The sequence below is a fragment of the Linepithema humile genome, chromosome 1 (assembly GCF_040581485.1).
Source record: "Linepithema humile isolate Giens D197 chromosome 1, Lhum_UNIL_v1.0, whole genome shotgun sequence".
NCBI lineage: Eukaryota > Metazoa > Arthropoda > Insecta > Hymenoptera > Formicidae > Linepithema > Linepithema humile.
In genome coordinates, this window is record NC_090128.1 from 977,227 (window position 1) to 993,507 (window position 16,281).

General features: G+C 34.4%; 1 protein-coding gene and 1 long non-coding RNA gene across 3 annotated transcripts in view; both read left to right on the forward strand.

Moving 5' to 3' along the window:
• The window catches only part of LOC105674349 (uncharacterized), a 74,992-nt gene extending 65,104 nt beyond the window's left edge, over positions 1–9,888 (forward strand). Inside the window, exons 3-4 of one of the 2 annotated variants that reach the window (XM_067348232.1) lie at positions 4,091–4,751; positions 4,844–5,228. In XM_067348232.1, coding sequence (XP_067204333.1) covers positions 4,091–4,751; positions 4,844–5,079 — 897 coding nt within the window. In that variant the 3' untranslated portion in view covers positions 5,080–5,228. Of the gene's footprint in view, positions 1–4,090 lie in introns of both variants that reach the window. The other variant, XM_012370597.2, reaches the window with a different exon arrangement.
• A 1,013-nt stretch (positions 9,889–10,901) lies between these two features.
• LOC136997467 (uncharacterized) lies at positions 10,902–16,245 on the forward strand. The gene is made up of 2 exons (XR_010888211.1): positions 10,902–14,281; positions 16,125–16,245. It is a non-coding gene; the product is annotated as an uncharacterized lncRNA (long non-coding RNA).
• The last annotated feature ends 36 nt before the right edge of the window (positions 16,246–16,281 follow it).

A 16,281-nucleotide genomic window follows, 5' to 3' on the forward strand; every position in this document is an offset into this window, starting at 1 on the left:
AGATTACCCAATGCCGCGCCTTTAAAGAGCCCGCTGGCACCGCTCTCCCCCCCGGTATAATATGTCTTCTCGCGTGGAATACGACTGACGTCGTATTTCGCGTGCTTTACGAGCGCACGTTTCTTTTGACATCGTCGAAACGAGTATATATTCCGTGGTCCAAACGGCCACTTCAATTCGCAACCTCGGGCCTAAACCAAACCCGTAAACCCGTTCGCTCGTTCGTGTATCCGGTCGTCGTTCGGTGAACGATCTCGCAATGCGCCTCAAGATATGCTTATTATCGGCAATGGGGAAACTTTTACCAGAATTAGCAACTCTGTTCGAGAAAAGTAGCATCTGTTTCGCGTTCGATCACAAAGCGTTGAGCGTTCTGTTTTCGGCACTGTTATGCTAAATTCGTTTCGTTTGAATTTGATTTAGATAGGAAAATAGGGTTATGCCACAAGCGAGAGAAAAATCTAACATTGATCTTTTTCGAGAACATAAATCTTCTTGATTATTGAAAGAAAGACCAAAGCCATCTTTTTGCCAAATTCGATACATAAAAGTTTTTACGCCTCAACGGCGCATGAGAACTGTAGATGGCTAAAATTTCTAGAATTGTAAAATTAATACGTACATTACTGCTTATTGTTCAACAAAATACGGTCTTGTAATAAACGATTTAAGAAAATTAGTTGATGAGATATTTTGTATGTTCAAATGTTGCATAAAGTATTTCTTTCATCATATTTCCTTTGCTATCAAAAACTAATTACTCGCGCGCTCCAATATGATTTTTATTTTCTTATTGTCACATTTAATAAATATAAATAATTTAATGTAATAGTATATTAGCCTTTTTTGCATTAAGAAATTTGCCCTAAGTATTGATAATGCGACTCATTACCGAATGACATAAAGAATGATCGCTGGCATTTTAAAGCTCTTCCAATAACTGGTTCCATAAGTGCGTGCAAATATGCGTGCACACTCAATGATTCTTAGCTCTATAATTACGTGATAAAAGATTATACGCAATTCATTATCGTGACACAACCTTAATTATTATTGTCAACTTAATTGCACCTCGTTAATTGTGCGGAACGGAACATAGCTCTTTCAAATTACATCTTTTATCGAACACCGCTGTATTACGATAGGTATAAATATGAATAAAATATGAATGTAACTATTTATATATTAAACTGTACATATATTAAAAAGTAAATGCAGAGCGCTGATTTCTTATGAAATTTATATGTCGAATTTCAGCAGTCAGTGCTGACAGCTGACCGACTCTCCTTCTAACAACCGGAGTCTTTAATTATTAGAGTCACAGAAGCGTGCAGAAGAGCGCGGAAGTACTTTGCTCTAGAAGACTAGAATAGAACGACGAACACTCGCGAAATGGTCAGGCACTCAGGCAGGTACTTTAATAAATGTGCGCGATGTAAGTATGAGCGATTTAATCTTAATCCCGGTAAGAAAAAGTCGCATTATTCGTAGTCATTAGCGATGGGTTATTCTCGCATGAGAATGTAGTTAATTTGCGGATCATCGACGAAACGTCACCTATCTGCGTTCGCTCGCGAGCCACGCGGATCTTTCAGACTAAAATCGATACTCACTCGTGATAATAGTACTAACAATTTGCACGGCATATGAAGCGACCAATTTAATTACAATAGCAGAAGAAGCAAAAACACATGTCACGACACTATCAGTAGAACAAAAATATTCGTGTTTAATTCGCAACTATAATTGATAAACAAGTCTCTGAAAATATTCAAAGTATTATTTATGTGTGTGTTTCTATACACAAAGAATTTTTAAGTAAATCTCTATATTTTAAGACTTAACGAAAACATGCAAATTAAACCAAATTTCTTAAAGTCGAATTTTATTAATAAAAAAATGATCATTTATCTTAAAAATTGCGGCGTAAAAAAAAGCGTCAATCGTATGCAGAGTATCCTCGTTAAGCCCGTGTAAAAATATTGACTGTAATATTCTCCAATCAGTAGTAGCAGCCTCGAGGGACAGGAAGAGATAGACGATTGAATACGTTTCTTTACTTTCATTCTGCATCTCATTGACCGACCATCGTCGCCACTTTTTTCACTTAACTTATATATCGAACATATGTACCGGCAACGCCTTAGTAAAGACATAACGCACACGCCGTACATTCCACACGATAAAAAATTGTATTGATTATTTCTAAAAGATTACTAAAAATTTATTCAAATAATATCGATTTAACAAAAAACAATACTTAATAATTTCATCGAAATTTTACTTTCTTGCAGATCCTAGAAGATCTGCTTGCCGCTTTGCTATGCTTCTGCTATGACATTTTGACATCCTTCCAAAATCTTACATTCCTGCATACGTGATAGAACGGAAACAAAGTACCGCACAATGCAGTATATGTATTTACATTATTCTTGGCATTTGCACCGCAACTTCCGCTATCATTGAATAGATACAGAACTTGTAACCGTTTTTAACGTAGTCCGTTTCTCAATCCAAAAAAATTTCAAGTTAAAAATATTAATTAATAAAAAGTTTACATTTGAGATAATTTTCGAGTTATATTTTTAATTTTGTGAAAAATAATTCGAGAATTTAGATTAGCTTCCAAGACCATTGTTCATAATATACCGTTGATCGTCTTGCAATTTTTACAAGCTTGCCACATCGTGTTCTCGTGGATTCTCCGCTTATGGCAATCCACTAGGTCTGAAATATTCCTTAGCCGCTAAATATGGGGTAGAAAACCAGTTGACTTTGAACCCGCGTGAACCGCCCAGCATAGCATTCGAGTGCATCCACATTTACGCACACATTCGTCGCACGTAGACCAGTTCGTTCATGGGACAGAGGAAGAGACTTGTTAGGAAGTTACGTGGTTGGTGCTTTAATCGCGTGTAAAGACGCATTCATCCTAACCAAGAATTGCAATTTCGATTTAAAGCTTATGCTCGCATAAATCGCATCACAGTGGAAAAAGATTAAGCGACATAGTTATATATTGTTGCCTTTAGTTTTTTGATATTTAACATTTCCTAATTAATTCTCAATTAATTTTCTTAAATATATTCTCGCGACATTGAGAAAAAGACACGTTTGCAGTTCTTCGCTCTCGACTCCTGCATTTAAAACACGCTCAAATGCATCACTAAAGCGACATATCATCAACATATGCAGCGCAGCCGACATATCATCAACATAGGACGAAGCAACCGTCAGAATCGCTCATTTTTCCGCAGCTGAACCGACAAACGGTGTAATTGTCTGTGAAGAATACTTTGCCGCTTCAGTTCATCTGCGAACGAGCTGCGAATAAAACGAATAGCGAAATCACGGTATATCGCAAAGTAGCGTGGTGTGCCGCCAAGCAGCGAAAACTTAATACCTGCCGTGTACCATCGTTGGGCGGTCGGTTCCGCATTATCCTTAATGCTCCGCTAGAAAACAGACTAACGCTTTAACTTGCATAAACCTCGTTTTACGCACGTGTACATCACTCATTGTTGCCTGTACCGAACGGAAACAAAGTACCGAGAGTGTATATCGCGGCGTACGAGTTTAATTAAAGCAATGGTTGGAAAAAAGGCACATAAGAATACAGCTGTGAAGAAAATACATTTGAAATACCTCATTTTACAAAATAACAAAGCTGACGTTATATAATTGATGACAATTGTAAATAAAATTGTAAATATTTTCAAGCATTCTGCAAAATAAAGCTATTAATTTTAAATTAATTATTTTCAGAGCAAGTATTTTATGTATTTATATGCACCATTATTCCAATTGATATTTTTTATAACTGTTAAGATTATTAAAAAATATTTACTTGCGTACTTATGGTACAACTACTAATTTTGATTTTTAGTTAAATCTTAGAATAACATACAATGCTAAAAATAATTGTATAAACCAATAAATTTTTTAAAACCAGATAATAATTATTAAATAAAAAAGTTTAATATAGAATTTCTAAATGATTAGGAATTGCACAATCTCTACTAACACAAATAAAAATGTTCCACACAATAAAACTTGCTATTTCAAGAAAAACTATTCCATTGTGTTTCAGCGCGAGACCACGGAGGATTGCGTCTTCAATGAGACTATAGAGAAGCACAATTATAACACGTACAGCTCGGTGCGCTGGTCTACGCCAAACAAGACGCTATACCTCGGTCTGAACCGGTACGGTCAGCCGAAAAAAGTAAAAGCCAAAGGTCACAATCTAGGCAAGCTGTCGGCAAACGTCCAGGTGTTGACGCAGGGAGTTAAGTCTGAACACGTGGAGGCCCTACAGGCGCGGATGATGGGCGCCAAGCACGGCGTGCGTCATCGACATCAAAACCGCAATCGTCATCGGCAACAAAGCGGTGATATGACGTCACTCTGTCCGACTCTGCCGGCCCAGGAAAAGGACGGCAGAGACAAGTTCAGGTGCCGCAAACGAAAAAAGAGGAAGAAGCGGAAGCGACGGTGCAGACCGGGCGAGCGATCTGGTCCTCAATGCCGAGTCGTCGAGGACTTGGCCGCGAGTACCACGACGGAGGCGACGGACGTCGACGCGTTTCCGGAGATCACGAGCGCCAGCAGTACCACGCCGGAATCCAAGAGATCCTGCGAGGGGGCTGCCAGCGAGGAGGCCTGCAGACGTCAGGCCCTCTCGGTGCAGGCGAACAAGCGGAAGTCGCGGATAGACGACGACGGCGGCGACAGGAATCTCACGATCAACGGTAAGAACAAAGCATCAACGTCAAACGCGAAAAAGCCAAACGTCAGCGTCGCCGATAGTCAAAGTAAAAAGCCTGATTTGACGGACGGGAAGAAGAAGAAGAGGAAGGGTCCGCCGCAAGCGAGCAGGGGGAGCGCCGCGATGGTCCCGCCGTCCCGGAAGCGATACGGGCCTGGCATGACGACGTCGCCTCGGGGAGCCTCTTTGCCGCTAACGGCGCCCGCCAGCGAGGCCTCGACAACCACGTCGTCCTTCTCGCCCTCTCCTCCTGGTGCGTCAACCGCTCTCTCTTCCGAGAGAAGGCCGGGCTCGCCGTCGTCTGGTCGTAAGAAACCACCGCCGTCCTCGAGGAATAACGTTGCGAGACCGGCGGGCTCGCTTAGGGTAGGAAAGTCTTTCCCGGGTAGCGCGGATTCGCGGAGTCGATCGCAATCGACACCGGCGATGTCGATAAACGTCCCGAGGAACGAGATAGCGCACCCACTGTCAACTACCAAAGTTCCTGAAATCACGCCTTTTTTCCTTCAACCTTCGTCAGTTTCCCCCTCCTCGTCCTTGCCCTGGCAGGAATCCGCGGAAGATTACTCGAGCTCGCTGTCAGACTACTCGCTTGTCGATGAGTCGTCGTCCTCGACCGCGACGAGCGAGTTCACGGCGGAAATAGTAGAGTTCGACGCATCGACAGCCTCCAGCGAGGTTATCGCCGAGGTGACGTCGTTCAAGCTGGACGAAGAGGACGGTGGCTCCGGTATGGCCGACACGATCCCGCGGACGACTACGAGGTTTCCTTTGGAGAGACTGGTCATGTGACGCATCCCTCGGAAGGCCGAAGGATGATTTGTGCGCAAATGTCATTGTAAACTTACGTGTACATAAGAATCATTCTACGTTACGACTTAACATTCATATACGACGAACGCGCGGCGCACAATCTATATCGTGCTGAGATTTCGATACTCGCGATATAAAGAGCTGATATTGTTGTAATATCGGTAAGAGATCGATTCGTTCAATGATTTTCAAATATTATATATGGTTTAAAATAGTTATAGCGTGCAGTCAAATTATAAACAATTCTTTTCTGATAATTTTGAAATTTTCTAAAATATTTAAAAAAATTTTCTTATAAAGCATAGATTAGAAAATTATTGAATAAATTGATTTATCATTGATATTATAATAACCGGCCTTTTATGTCGCGAATATACAATATTGTTTATATCATGCTATTAATAGATATCAAAGACTTTGGCATGTAAAACGTTTTATGAAACGCAGAACATCTTGATATCACTAGAACTAAAGATCCATAACGATAGTAAATTGCGTTCACCGAAATCGTTCACCGATATCGGTCCCCGAGGCATTCACGGCGAAAGAGACGCGGTTCGTGTCGAAAAACGGTGGACATTGGCAAGAGGGAAGAGCTTTCGATCGCGCAGACTTATTCGAGCAGACAAAAGCGTGCCGCGTGTTTCTTACGCTCGTTATCCGAAAAGAGGTAATTACCGGTAGCAACAAAATGAGTGTATCAAGCGGCGTAGCCGAGTAATGAGCACGAAATACGACTTTAATCTCGAAGTACTTCCCTCCCAGCGCAAAACAAGTCGCGGGACTTGTACACGAGCGTGGTGAATGAGTTAATTGCATATCTCAGCTAATTCTGTAAATTTAAAATATTTTTCTTAATACACCGCGCAGATAGTCTTTTTCGATATGGTTATACGAAAAAAATATCTTTAAAGCAATTAACTGATATTTTAGGATCATGGAGTTAAAAAAAAAAATCACTCTTCGTACAACTGCTTTAAAGATATTTTTTTCTATAACTATTTTGAAAACAACTATATATGATGTATGTATTTAAAAAATATTTCAAGTTTATGTTATATCAATTTTAAAGTGGAGAATAGCTTATAATACAATATATCTAAATCTTTTTCAACATCAATAATATATCTTCAAAAGTTACAGTTCAACAATCACAGTGTATTTCCAGCATGATGATCTAGGTACGTATTCTCATGACAGATTTAACGATAAATGTGGCTATCTGGTCCTCTCTATAATTATATTAGGTATGGTTTTGATATTAATTTTAAATTATTAAAAAAAAAACTAATAAAATCAAATAAATAGTATATTCAAAAGAGCGAGCATAAGAAATTTAAGAATAAAAAGCGCATATTAATATTTTTGCGCAAGTTAGAATAATATCTACAGATTATAGTATTAAATTACCGAATTAAGACATTACTCTCAATTATTTGATAAAAATAACCATTAAATAAAATTATTACTATTTTTCTCCTTATATTGACACGAACCGCTCTCATCTTGCCACATATCATACGCATGACGTAGAAAACTCCTTGTATATTACTGACGAACTTCGTCCTAATTAGCGCAATTAGCGCATAAGCCTAAAGAATTAATGATAGTATTTTAGCGAGCGAGGAGCGCAAGACAATAAGCGACGTGAAAAGAGAAAGCAATTAAACAATACAATCATTTCGATCGATGTGCGAAATGCGAGTATTCTTCAGGCGATAGCAAAAATTGATCTAATTAAAGACATAAGCTCTGATAAAAAATAGCAATCTCATGACAAAACTACGCTTCTCGTACTTTATCAAAATTATATAATTATATGCTAATTTGCCTACGTAATTTTTTTTAATGGTATGAGTTGTAAAGATATATGGCCACAAATTGCTCTCAAAATATCTTTTATATACTACAAATTATATTTATATATATGTGTAGAATATAACAAAAGATGTTTTACAGCAATCCGTAGCTATTTATGTTTAAATGCTTGAGAAAGTTTCTGCAAGCAATTAGTCGTGTTGCAAATTTTTTTAATGATTTTACAATAAAATGCGATACGAACGACATACATATATGTATGTATATATAATTCAGAAGGAGGAACAAATTTATTTCATACAATCTCAGTATTTACAACGAAATGAACTGGTTTTATTGATTATCGGCGAATGATCGTTCAGAGCATTTAAGGGAAAATTATCGCGTCTTCTTGTTTCTCGAATTAAAAGTTTCATCGAATCTAGATAGGCATATCTGTGAGAAAAGCCCTAACCTCGCCGCAATTTTCTTTTCTTCTTTTTCGTATATAAGTGATTTATTAATAAAGTAGTATATTTATTAAAGACTTATTTATTGTAAACAGTTCACTCCGTGTACATAAGTCTACGATCAATATTCATCATGTGCATCGATCATATGTTATACGTTATCTGTCCTGTTGACATACGAATCCATTGAAAATACCTAATAATGTGTCGCTCAAACAAATATTTCGGTGATGAAACAACGATGAAATAAAATATACCACAAATAAAAATGTAGATTCCGCGTTCTCACAACAAAATTGAAATTAAAAAGATATAGCAAAAGGAAAGAGAGAAAAAGAGCGGTGTAAAACTTTCGTTAAATGAAATATAACATTGCAAGTGAATACTTTTATATTAGTCAGTAATATTAAAGTGTTCCAAAGCCATTTCGCAAAGAAAGTTGTTTCATGCACACGGCAGAGCTCATTATGTCATACATTTGATAATAGTTACTGACAAAGTGAGCTACTGCTTCCGCCGGAACTGAAATTGGACCGCTCTCACATAGCAGTGTTCTCCACTTAATCTAGCATACTGTATATATACAGGATGTATAATGATAAGCGTAGACTATTTTTCTCGTCTATATGATAAATGCATCTGTAATTTTTTTGCGTTATTATAAAAATTATTTATTTGTTTTTCTAACTATTAATGCGCATTATTATGATAAATATTTCACAATAATACAGTAAAAATTGTTTACTTCGATAAACATTTTTCAGAGAATATAAAAATTTATTAGATTTAATATAAATCAGTATAAATTTTTCAAAGTTTGTGAAATACAACGCGAAAAAGCAATCTTCATTGAAATAATTGGTGATACAAAATTGTTATACCTTGTATAATAACGGTAACTCGATACTTCTACAATTAAATTATATGGAAACATACTTCCGTAACGCATATATGTTTTCTACATTTACATTATACTTTATAAATTTTTATAAGAAAACATTTTTCTCATCGTTGTCTCACTAATTTGATGCGCAATCCTTGATATTTTCAACGGATTCTAAATTGTTTCGATTCAAGCAAACAGGCATGCTCTGGCGAATAAAGCGATTCCACAGGATTAAGAGTAAAAGACAACTTATGAAAGTCAATATTCGCAGGTACGATAAGGTAAAAAAAGGTAACAAATGGAATTGTAAAATTTGGAAAGGTGTCCGCAAATGCGAGTGTGATGCATATCGGAATGATGAATGATTAATTATTATAATAATTAGCGACATGAAGAGAACATTTTAATTTTTAGAAAAATTTAAGTAAAAGTTTGATGAAATTTTTAAAAGATCGTATCGTAGAAACATTGACGTAATAAGTTATTAATAGCAAAATGATACGCAAGCACGACCGCATTGTCGACGCAATTCCAGATTGGAAGATCGAAACGAAACCAGTCTAGCACTGCCATCTTGAGATGTATTTAATTTTCATAGACTGAACTATTAAGATTATATATATAGACCAATATTTAATTATTAAAATGACAAGCTGCGTTGATTGAAATTTCATCTGCAGATACTTCACACGAGATAGCTAAGATATACGTCCGCAGGACGACTTGTCCTCTCTAACCAAAATACTGCTATTTTCGATGCCACTATGTGATATAATTTTCAGAATCCACAACCCCTCTCCTCTTCTATCTCACTCTTGGAAGATATCATCGTCTTCGGGAAAGAGAATAAGGAGGGGGAGAGAAGGAACAGGAGCGATAATGGAAATGAATCAATAAATCAATAAAACAAATTTTCAATGAACCCGATCGATCTCAATCTTAACTTATTCTCTGCGGTTTATTTTAATATCAATTATCAATTATTTTTATATCAATTATTGAAATTATATAACTATATGGATTATAATGACATCAAAAATTATCAATTGGTCGATCTCACTTTTCTCTTACTTCTCTCTCACTTCTTAGATGCAAAATCCCACCCCATATCGTCGCTATATAATTTTTAGAAATAATAAAAGAAATATTATTGGATATAATGCTGCGTTTTGTTATTAGATCTTAATATATACCTCATCGTGGATTATTATTATATTTCTAAATATAAAATAATTCTTCCCTCTTTATATATATATATATATATATATATATATATATGTTTTTTATTAATATATAACAAATATATATATATATATATATTTGTTTTATTATAAATAAACATTACATATATATTAGCACTTTGCACAATAAGATAAAAAATATAACAGTTTATTAACTAATTAAGCCATTAAATTAATATTTTCTTCTATTTCTTGTCATATTCGTGATTTATTGTGATTTAGTTAATTCTCAATCATTTAAGTTATATATTTATGTTATAAATTATCAGAAATCATCAATTGCAATTGCTAATATCTACACTAAAAATTTCCAAATGCTGTATAATACTTGCAATTGTTCAATTTTTAATTTTACAAAATATGGCACTGTACGGCAAAAAAACTAAAAACTTCCTCTTCAGCCAACATATTTTAATCAGAAGATATCACAGATGAATATAACCACTGTAAAACCGGCGAAAAGAAATGTTAAAATAGCCGCTAAAGACAGGTAAGTGCATAAAATGTAGAAGACTTGTTATAAATTTATCAATTCAAATTCTGTCCAATGTTAAATGGCATACACAATTATAAAATCTCTCGCAAGAAAATTTTCGTAAATCAGAGAAGATATTGCGCACGGTATAAATTGTTTGTATAATGATTCCAAATATGTACATCCCGATTTTCATAATTTTGCATTGCAGATAAGTATGTATAGTACCAGAATAATCAATTTCGTTTTTACATATTTCTAATATTTTCGTTATTGACAAATTATTTATTACTCACGCCATTTAACGTAAATAAGCGGCTTATCGGCGTCTTTGAAACGTAAACAAGCGTAATAAAACACATAGCAGGGTTGCGTCGAACGCCGGAAACTATTATATTAAGCCACGAATACGTGTGCCTTACAAGCATGCAGAAATATAAAATATGGAGCGGCACTCACACCCTCCTTTGTTGTCTGCATCTCCTCCCATTGTTGTCCCATATTATAATTAATGATTGATGCCATGATAAGGTATAAAAGTCGCCCTGCCGCACGGGAAAAGTACATAGATTACAGTACATATTGTCCGCCACCCTGTACTTACGTAATCTCTATGCTTCTCAAACAATTGTCTTTTAATAATCATATTTTCCGTACAAAAAGATACTACGGTTAAAGTATCAACCAAGTATTATCCTTAAAATCACACATATATATTTTTCCCAAATTAAAATTTACAACCCTTATTTTATTAGCACGTAAAAATATTTCAAATCTATGTATTCCATCAAAATAATATTAATTGAAATAAATTTTAATAAATATATTTTTAAATACTTAAAAATATATCTCTGAAAAATTTATTAGTATATTCACTAGTAATTGTGTTATTTCAGATATACATATGATTGTTTGAAGAATTTGAAAAATGTACATTCTTAACTTCTTGAAGATAATTAAGCCATGTCATAATTTAATAAAATTCTTAATAAGTCATTAATATACCGAAGCAAAAATATTATCATTAGTGGTTATTAAGTGTAATAATTTTTAAGTATTGTGCTAATAAATATAACAACTTTCCATATAAGTTCTAAATGTTTATTACGACGTAAAAAGCGATACTGATCGTTTTTAAGATGTTATACAAGTACCTGCATATCTAATGCATCGTGTATGCAGACATGCCGCTGTTGCTCCGTATATTGCCGATCTCTCGTAGCACTTAGCCACTTATGGATCATGATCATAATCATAATCTTCGCTATTAACATAACCATAACCCCGACCTTCGGCCTGCGACGCACGTCTTTCAATTTATAATTAACGTTCTTCGATAAACGCCTTCCGCCTTAACTCTCGACCCACGGGCAAAACTACACATATATACCATAGAACGTATACTATCCCTGTTTATAATTTAACAATCAAGCCTTCCGAGATTCTAAGTTTTTCTTTTCTTAGCGTTTGCTATTTTTGCCTATCTATATAACGTAATACAGTTTCGTGAAGAACAGCATAATTATTAACGTACGTAATTAAAGAAATGAATTAAAACGCATATCCTGAATATTTTATATGAAACTAATTTAAATGCCAAAAATTATACATTTATTCATATGTATTAAAAAATATAAAAAATATATATGTCAATATAATATAAAACAAAATATAGTCAAAAAGAAATTTTTTTCTAAATTAAAGAAAATTGTTCCTTATTTTTTATTTTTCCTCGTAATTTACTTAGATGATTCTATGTAATCCTTAACTTGAATCACGTATCTCCTGATAAGAGGTGTTAACACCTGTGCATAAATTTTACGAGCCTTTAGATGAAGGCTGTAGTTAAGTATTTTGCGTGCATTTCACGCGTAAAATCGGTGCGATTTATTCATTATCACAGATATTCATCATAATCGATCATACCCTCCAGTATCCTGAACAGTCCTAACCTCGAACTGCACTTACATCAAGCTCGAAAGCACTTATCAAGCTCTAAAAACAGGTGTATGATAGCATCGCAGACTGCTATAATCTATCAACGTTTATTAGATGAATATTGATTATATCTTTCTATACTATCAACTACATTATTACTATCAAAAGTTTTCTATTCGTTGCATTCTCAGCACAAGTCAACCAACTATATCAGATTTGATATAATTTTATTCAAATTAGCGAAGATACGAACGTATCGATAAAGCCTACGAATGCAGATACCCTACAGAAGCGTCGCGTCGGAATAAATAATTATTATAATTATTAAATATCTTGAAGCGAGATACTAGAGAGACTAAATTTTTTCCTTTGATATTTACAGGATGTGTAAGAAATCTCTTAAGTATAGACTCACTGAATTCAAAATTAACTTTATCTCAACAAAATTTTAATTTTCTAATTTTGTAATTTTTCAATAAATTTCGTATTTTCAACAATTCAGTCGTATATATGCAATTAATAAAATTATTAGATAAATAATAAAAAGTTTCAGTAAAATTAATCAATTTGTATATAATCAATTATGACGGTAGAAAATTAGAATTCAGCTTTGTTATTTAAAAATTAGATGCTTCTGAGAACCTTTGCTTTTAGTCCTTGTGACAGCCTTCTCCGGAAAGTGCGACATTTCGCTCGCGGCGGCAAGAAGTCTAACGCCGGACTTGTTCTCAGTAAACTCGTTGTGCACTTCGATATCTGCGCGTGGATGAGGAAGTTGCAGCCTCGCTGCACGCTTACATTGCCGGTTATATTCACTCGACAACGACGGCAGCTGCGGCATGAAGTCAAATGAATTTTTATTCGCCCGAGCGAGCTTATCTCATTTTCCAAGTATTTTCTTAATCCGCGAGCGTTCGTGCCATAAGAAGTTCAACAATTGTTTTCACTTTTACAACAGCGATTACAGTAGTTATTATGTAACTTTTTCTTTAAAGTTTTTATTTTTTTTTTAAATTTTATGTGGCATTAAGTTTTGATTATAAACAATGATTTTTGAAACATTAAATTTCAAATAATATAATATTTAAATGTTAAAACATTTTAAAATAATCCTATTGAATAGAAGTAACGTTACCTCTAGAATTATCTCTCATATGAACACACTACACATACACACATTACTACTGTATTCGCTGTTGTACATTAATATAATTTATTAGAGAAAACTGCACAAAACTTTTTTTCAAAATGTACTCTGTATTGAAAAACGTCACTAATTACTACTCTAAGATATGCAAAAAATCCAGAAAAAGATATAACGTCATTACACGGCAGTCGATACATACTAAGAGCGTAACACCGGTGCGTGTAATAGTGCTGCGTAATTTTAGCACACGCGCCACTCGAACGAACTCTTTTCGCGTTGCGTCACGCGGTGTCGGGACGTGGGTGAAGAAGCGTCCGTCTTGTTACATAACGTCCTTCGTCTGTACGACCCTCTTCAGTTCTATTCCTATCTATTCAACAGTACAAGGAACACACGCGAACGCGTCGCGACGGCGATTTGTGAATCGGTTCAGTTAACCCTTTGCCATCTAAAATTAGTGTCGTCCGTCTTGTTATATACATCTGATATACATAATCGTATTTCTACTTGGAACATTTTAAATTGCGTAATAAAAATAAATGTATCATTCTAAGCAATTCTTCTCTCCGCAACTTGAAAATTAAGAAGAATCGTTCTTTTTCCGTTATGTAATGCAATTGATTGTAAAATAATATTCGAGTGTACACATTTCCTCCCACAAATGTCTAGAATTATTTGCATCAATCTTAATCCATCCATAATTCAACTATAACACAAATCTGTCAAGAAAGAATAATATTTTTGAAGTAAGTGATCAAAATTGAGTAAAATAATTGTCACGTTGCATTATTATTTTCAGGCGCAATTTTTCGCGGAACTAGCACGCATCATGTTTGACTTTGCTAATTTTGTCATGCTTTAGCAAAACAGCTAGAAGCTAAGAATGTGTAATATAACCGTTTAAAAGCGCCGCGGATGATTGAGCAGGATGATAATATGGAGTTATTGGCAGAAGATAATTTCTCTCCCTGCTTGTATATCTACGCTACGAATACCGGATTATCCGCCGCGGACATAAAGGAACCGTTTGATTAAAAACATGGAAAATAGATCAAAATACGAGGCAAAAGGGCGGATGGGATACGGGGCAAATCATCGAGTCCTCGCTCCTTTCGCAATGACGTAGCGAGGTTGTTGCACGGCCACGCGTTACCTCGATTTATTTTACGTGGTTACATGCCATCCAGCGCGATCATAATTAATGCGTGATTACGGCATGCCCTGAAGGATCGTCTCGCGAAGGATATATCAAGTTCTGACCTAAAGGAGCTGTCACACTACCGATTATTTTTCATACATTCTTCATATATGCAAATAATATTTGTAATTGAAAGAAATTATTATTATTTTATTAAAAATAGATAAATTTAAAAAAAATTTATTATAATTTAATTAAAACAGCAAAAATTTGAGTAAAATCCCTAATTTACAAGCCAGAATTAAGATTAAAAATGTATTTGGATTTTTCAATTACTTCTTGCATTATTATAAACTCTTTAATATCTTTCTGCTCAAGCAACAATTCGTTGGAGTAAATAAATTAATGAGAGAAATGCATTAAATAAGCAATTATGTAAAATTTCAATATACGACAGGTATTTTGGTTGTCGAGTAGTAATCATTAATTTTGATCGTAAATTACAAGATCGAATAATTTGACATAATGATAATATGTAATGTCATAGCTTCAATGTGAGAGCTCCATAAAAAGGATGATAAGTAGATTCTGTCATGTTATATGATTGTCAAAGTAATGCGAAAAATCCATAATTACCTACTTCATACTTCTACTGACAGTAATATTGTTCGTGTAAAAATCCCCAAAAAAGTTGGATACAATTTTTTATATAAATATTAAAACATTAGAATAACATAGTATGTTTATCACAGCAATAAGCTCATAGCATAAATTCATTATATTTATATTAAAGTAATGCTAATCATAAAATTTTGTGAATTGGCGGACTAAATGTCTTAATACGGACTAAATGTCTTAATTTTTACATAAAATGTAAATCCACAAATAAAATTAAAGAATTTAAAAAAAACCTATACAATATTTTCTGTACTTACAGTAAACATTGAAATATTGGGGAAAAAAGAACAATTTCTTAGCATCCTAAATATCATATTTTGAAGATAACCGTTTGCATTGCACTTTACGCGACGATGAGTACATAAATCACTGTCTGTTGAAAATGTGTCTTACTGGATATATTCAACACGTAACACTTGGCATCAAATTTAATCGTGCAGTAACACGATGTAACTGTCCAACAAGAGATGATGATATCTGTTATATTACTGGAATTTTCCGCAGATATGCTGCTTTCCTAAATTATCACGGATCTGCTACTAAATCGTATCTAAATCTACTCGTCGAATTTTATTTAGTAGAATTAAAATAACAATCAGCGTGCAATTTGACAGAATTATCTTGTTCTATTAATACTGATTTGCAGTGCTGTAACTTCGTCACGCAATCATGAATTTAATATCAAGAAACAAAAAAAACTAAAAACATGATAAAAATAATTCAAAAGTATGTTTATTAATATTTTGCGATATAATTAGCAAAATTATTTTCAGAAATCTCTTTGCTTTTGTACACAACAATTTTTCATCACAATAGTAGAGAAAAATTGTACTGTTTCTATACAAATTCTAATTAAATTGATAAAAAATATCAAACTAAGTACTGGCTCATAAATTTATAAAAAAAAATTAAATAGAAACAATTCTTGTA